General features: G+C 44.8%; 1 protein-coding gene across 1 annotated transcript in view; it reads left to right on the forward strand.

The window, feature by feature from the left end:
- NFS1 (NFS1 cysteine desulfurase) overlaps positions 1-5676 on the forward strand; it is a 20243-nt gene extending 14567 nt beyond the window's left edge. The window contains exons 7-12 of the mRNA XM_008572797.1: positions 437-664; positions 1088-1193; positions 1275-1356; positions 2494-2577; positions 2994-3083; positions 4969-5676. Of these exons, the coding sequence (XP_008571019.1) occupies positions 437-664; positions 1088-1193; positions 1275-1356; positions 2494-2577; positions 2994-3083; positions 4969-5032 (654 nt within the window). The 3' untranslated portion in view covers positions 5033-5676. The remainder of the gene's footprint in view (positions 1-436; positions 665-1087; positions 1194-1274; positions 1357-2493; positions 2578-2993; positions 3084-4968) is intronic.
- The last annotated feature ends 163 nt before the right edge of the window (positions 5677-5839 follow it).

The raw sequence follows: 5839 nt of genomic DNA on the forward strand, positions 1-5839 counted from the left end.
CAATTATGAATAATGCTACAGTGTGTGACATCATTTCATACATGCATAGGGAGCTACTTTAAACCATTTTGGTGATTACTCCTTCTGATAGTTACCTTCCTAATGTTTTTTTTTTTTTTTTTTTGTCTTTTTTGAGACTGGCCGTACTGCTCTCAGCCAGTAAGCGCTGTGAGCACATCGGTCATCCCTATATAGGATCCGAACCCGTGGCGGGAGCATTGCTGTGCTCCCAGCGCCGCACTCTCCCGAGTACGCCACGGGCTCGGCCCAACCTTCCTAATGTTAAATAATTTTGCTAAAGATTATGCTTTTACTGATATTTCTTCTTTTCTCTCAACTTCTTTTTTTGGTTTTTGGTTTTTGGCAGCTGGCTGTCAACTTTTTTTATTTAGAAGTATTTCCTGCTTATGGAAAAGTTGAAGTAATACTTTGACTCCTTTGGAAAGTGATATTTTGTTTCATATGTGTTTCTCTTTCTCTTTTTTGTAACAAACTTTGTTTCCCAGGGGTTGGTGCCATCTACATTCGTCGCCGTCCCCGTGTGCGTGTGGAGGCCCTGCAGAGTGGAGGGGGGCAGGAGCGGGGTATGCGGTCTGGGACAGTGCCCACACCCTTGGTGGTGGGGCTGGGGGCAGCGTGTGAGGTGGCACAGCAAGAGATGGAGGTATGGGGAGAGCAGTTCCCTCCCATAACTTCTTCCCCTGTGCTCAGTCTCCTATTTAGAGATTCTCAGCATGATTGAGTAAGAGCTCTGCTGGAAGAGGAGATTTTAAAAATCTCTGTCCTAGTGCTTCTGGCACCTTGTCCTGAGGGAGGTGTTATAGGCTCCAAAACCCGTGCCCTTTTAGTAGTTATTAGTTCATTTGTTTCAGGGTTGGTAGAATCCCATGTCTAGATATTGTGCACTTTTTGCATACCAGGCACTGTGTTCAGTGCTGGAGGTCCAGTGTTCTCCATTAGTAACATAGGACGATAGGTTGGTCTGATGCACAGTCACTTCTGGGTATAGGAGAAGGGCTCCTCAAACTATGTGTTTGTGAGCTGACTGATGGACAGTACGTTTAGTCCTCCCTTGCCTGCTTCTTAGTACGACCACAAGCAGATCTCAAAGTTATCAGAGCGGCTGATACAGAAGATAATGAAGAGCCTTCCAGATGTGGTGATGAATGGGGACCCTGAGCACCATTACCCCGGTATGGACATGCCCTTTCTATCCCCATTCTGGAAGAGGCTGAGACTCTGAGACCCTTCTCATAATGTTTTTTTTCCTCCAGGCTGTGTCAACCTCTCCTTTGCATATGTGGAAGGGGAAAGTCTGCTGATGGCACTCAAGGATGTTGCCTTATCCTCAGGGAGGTGAGTTGGACCAGATAGACAGGAACTGTGGCAGGACCTATTAGGTTGGCTTCTGTGTGCCATATAGGTTCTTATGTTTCCCAGTGTGGAGATGACAGGCATAAGAGCTCTTTTTGAAGGGTAAAGGTTATTTTGTAAGTGTCTTTCTTTTTTATTTTTTTATTTTATTTTATTTTTTTTTAAAAGATGACTGGTAAGGGGATCTCAACCCTTGGCTTGGTGTTGTCAGCACCACGCTCAGCCTGTGAGCAAACAGGCCATCCCTATATAGGATCCGAACCCGTGGCCTTGGTGTTATCAGCACCGCACTCTGCCGAGCCACGGGCCGGCCTGTGTCTTTCTTTTTTAAATAAAGATGACTGGTAAGGGGATCTTAACCCTTGACTTGGTGTTGTCAGCACCACGCTCTCCCAAGTGAGCTAACCAGCCATCCCTATATAGGGATCCAAACCCCTGGCCTTGGTGTTATCAGGACCACACTCTCCCAAGTGAGCCATGGGTTGGCCCTTATTTATTTATTTTTTTTTGGCAGCTGGCTGGTTCAGGAATCTGAACCCATGACCTTGATGTTATAAGGCTGCTCTCTAACCAACTGAGCTAACCAGCCAGCCCTGTACATGCCTAGTTTTTAGCTGGCTGGACACAGACTAAAGTTTACTACCTCAGGAAGGCTTCCTGGGGTAGAATTTTGTGCCTTTTTTGGTCTTAGGGGATGTATCTGTTCTAGGGATACACAAGCAATTCTGTCACAGGCCTCCAGAATTGAAATGCTCCAAAGACCATCAAGGGTTTAGCTGCCCTCTAGGCTGGTACAGATGGTGTATTCTGTCCTGGAGGAGTGAGTGCATGGTCCTCTGCTGCCTCCTTTTGTCAAACCCAGCTCATGTGGTATCATGCTCTCTCAGGCTTTGGTAGTGTGCTTGTCCAAGGAAGTTATCCACCAGAGGGGCCAGAGGAGCTAGGTTCATATCCCAGGATGTATAGAGCAGCATTAGGACCTTTAGCTCTGCTAGAATAGAAGGTTTCTTTTGTCTCCATAGTATGACTCAAGGGCCCTGGGGGGTGGGAGCAAGATGGGGGTTAGTGGCTAAAAGCACATGTTGATGAACTGAGCAAAGCTCATGTCTGTCTCCTTAGTGCCTGTACCTCGGCATCCCTGGAACCTTCTTATGTCCTTAGAGCAATCGGCACTGATGAGGATTTAGCACACTCTTCTATCAGGTCAGTGAGTTGAACTGCAACATTTAAGAAAGGCATCCTCTTATATTTTTTATCTCCTATTATGGTCTTTCTCATCTATTTCTCCTTATCCCTTCTGGATTCTTTGTGAAAGTTCTAGAGCAGTGGCTCTCAGACTTCACTGAGTATCACCTGGGAAGTTTGTGAAAGATGACAATTTCTGAGTCTCACACTCAGATATTCTGATTCTCAAGATCTGGGGGAGGAGTAGGAAATGTTTTCCCAGCTGATTCTACTGTGGGTGGTCCACAGACCATGTTCCGAGAAACTCTGACTTAGAGGGGAAGGACCATATTCTTCTTTCCATGTCTTTTTGTGTCCTCAGTGAGTATTTACTGAATCAGTTTACCCCAGTGCCAGAGCTCTGATGCAGAGCTCTTCTCCCATGCTTTTTTCAGGTTTGGCATTGGACGCTTCACTACAGAGGAGGAAGTGGACTACACAGTGGAGAAGTGCATTCAGCACGTGAAACGTCTTCGAGAAATGAGGTATGCATTGTTGTGTCAGTGACCCTTTGGAAGAAACTGTAGTGCTATCTCCTCTCTTGTCCTCAGGCTGTATGTTCACACTGACAGTAACCAAAGTTTGAGAGTACTTGGATTTTAAGATTTAGAGATTCCATGAAACAAAAAAGTGGATCTCTTTGGCTACTTGTTTTCAGAGTATGAGAAAGTAATTTTAAAAACTAAATAACTACCTAAATGCAGATAGTATTTTTCATTATTGGTATTGATAGTATTAGTAGTTGTCATTACAGCAATATCAATACAAAATTAGTGATTTATTGGCTAAGTGTAGGAAAACTTCCTTTAAGATAGGGATTCTTAATTTGGGTTCTGTGGCTGGACTTTAGCCCTGGAACATGACAGCCCTGAAATTGTTTGCTAAATGTAGTATAATTATGTATTTTCCTTGGAAGAAAGTCCATAGTTTTCATCAGATTCTCAAAAGGTTAAGACCTACTACTCAGTTTTCTTTATAAAGGTCAAGAGATTCTTGACTAGTCCGTTACCACCAGGGTTTCCCCTTGTACCCATAGAGCTTAGTTTCCTCCTGGTAACATTGAGGCCTCTGGATTTTTTTGACCCTGGCTCTGTCCTCATTCAACTTGACATTCAGGATTCTCTTGATCTAGTTGGTGGAGTGAGGAAGTTCAGGTATACACCCTGTTTTGCTTTGTGAGATCTCCCAGGCCTTCCTTCCTCTGGATTTTCCTTCCTATGGTCTAGCTATATTGCTTAAACATCTACAGCTTGCTTAGTTTTCTTAGGCTCAGAATTTTTCCTTTGGCCTGGCTTTCTGGTACTCTCTGGAACACTCAAAGGGCATTCCTACTTACCATGCTGTCAGCAAAGGCTTATTCTTCCTATCTGTGTGGGTAGGTGTGCATTTGCACTCTATTCCTTCTGACCCTTTACAAATGGAATTCAACCTGGTCCCATTAGCCCTAAGCCAGAGCCTTATTTTGTGAGCCTGTGTAAAAAGTGACCTTCAATAAAGAGAAGGGACAGGAAAGAGATGGCTAACTTTAAGGGGCTATGGAAGATGTCATAAATAGAAAGGCATGCTGGGAATGCATAGTATGAAGGAGAGGAATAAGCCAAGAATAGAATTAAATTGGATAGAAGAAAATTAACTGGAGAGATCCAAACTACTAAATCTCACAGCCATAGCACACTGAAGTAATATCTGGTCTAGGCACATTATCTAAGACATCCAAGCTGAAGGGGATCAGAGCTTCACAGAGATTTCTCAGCTGCAGTTCTTATGTGAAATGGGATGCTCAGGTCTGAGATCCAAGAGGTCCTTTTGGATTGGAGTCAGTGATGTAGGAAGCACAGTCCAATTCTGGGGAGATGAAGCTGGTAAGGACTGAGTAACGGCAGTGCATACCAAGATGATTTAGGGCTAGTTTCCAGCCCTCAGTGGGAACTAGAGTAAAACTCAGAAACAAGTGCTAAAAAGTGGCCCATATGTGGTGGACATTAGTAGAGAGGCTGAAATTGGTTGCTTATACAGGTCCCTAGGGTCTTGTTCCCCCAGGGAGATTGTGTCCCTAGCCTCTCATAAGTGGGATAAGAGCTTCAAGAATATGACCACACCTTATGCCCATTGGCTGAAGGCCCCATTGCAGCTAAACCTGGGATACCTGGTTATTCCTGTTTGTTGGCAGTTGAGGAGAGGCTAGAACTGACAAGGACTTACAAGTAGCTGGGGAAGATTTATTAAACACCTGTGTTGGGGTCTACCAGGGCAAGAGACAGAGGAGAGACAAGGACCGGAGGAGGCAAATCATTGCTCAGGACCTCAGAACTAATGTTGGCTGCTTCTTATCTAAGCCTTCACTCATGCAGTGCCTCTTGTCTTTGGCAGCCCTCTCTGGGAGATGGTGCAGGATGGCATTGACCTCAAGAGCATCAAGTGGACACAACACTAGAAGAGTGGGCACCTGACTTTGTGCTGGCCTGTCCCTCCTGCCTCACTGACCCACAGTGAGGTGCTCCATGGTCACACCAGAATTGGTATAGCCCTGTTAACTTCAGCATCAGCCCACCTCCAAGACAGAAACACAAACTATCTTTCCCTGACCTCAGTTCCTTTGATGGAGAACACTCCCCATTTCTCTCCAGGAGTTCTTCTCCAGTCTTACAGTGTGTGGACATTCTCATTCTGAAGCAGTAGAGACATTTTGATATTGCTGCTGGACATGTCTGTGTCCTTGGTGGGGATAGCAAGAGGAACTGGAAGAAAGCTCTTTATTCAGGGACCCTGCTACTCTATGTGGACACTTGAGTCGTCGCTTTTTGCTGCTCATCTGAACTGGCTTCTCCAGCAACAAGCATAATCAACTTTGATTTAATCTTCTTTTTGGCTGCAAAGGGTATCTCTTCATATTGACTGTAGACTGAACAGCAAGTTCCTTGGAAGGCTTGTCTCCTTTCTGCTCTCATCCTCCTTCCTTTCTTTCTACCTAATGGAGCTAGAAATATCTATTATGACTCTACCCATTATTCTAATAATTTATGTTTCTTTCCTTAAAATTTTTAATTTGAAGATTGGAGAAATAAACTCATCTTTTCTTTTTTTTTCCTTTTTGTCTTTTTTACTGACCGGTAATGGGATCGCAACCCTCGGTATCACACCCATACCGGGAACCAGCAACGGGATAGCAACCCTCGTTGTTGCGCCCGCACCGCGCTCAGCCAGTGAGCGGGAACCGGTCTTCACATGGGATCCGAACCCT

The sequence above is a fragment of the Galeopterus variegatus genome, unplaced genomic scaffold, assembly GCF_000696425.1.
Source record: "Galeopterus variegatus unplaced genomic scaffold, G_variegatus-3.0.2 Scaffold3, whole genome shotgun sequence".
In the NCBI taxonomy this organism is placed as follows: Eukaryota; Metazoa; Chordata; class Mammalia; order Dermoptera; family Cynocephalidae; genus Galeopterus; species Galeopterus variegatus.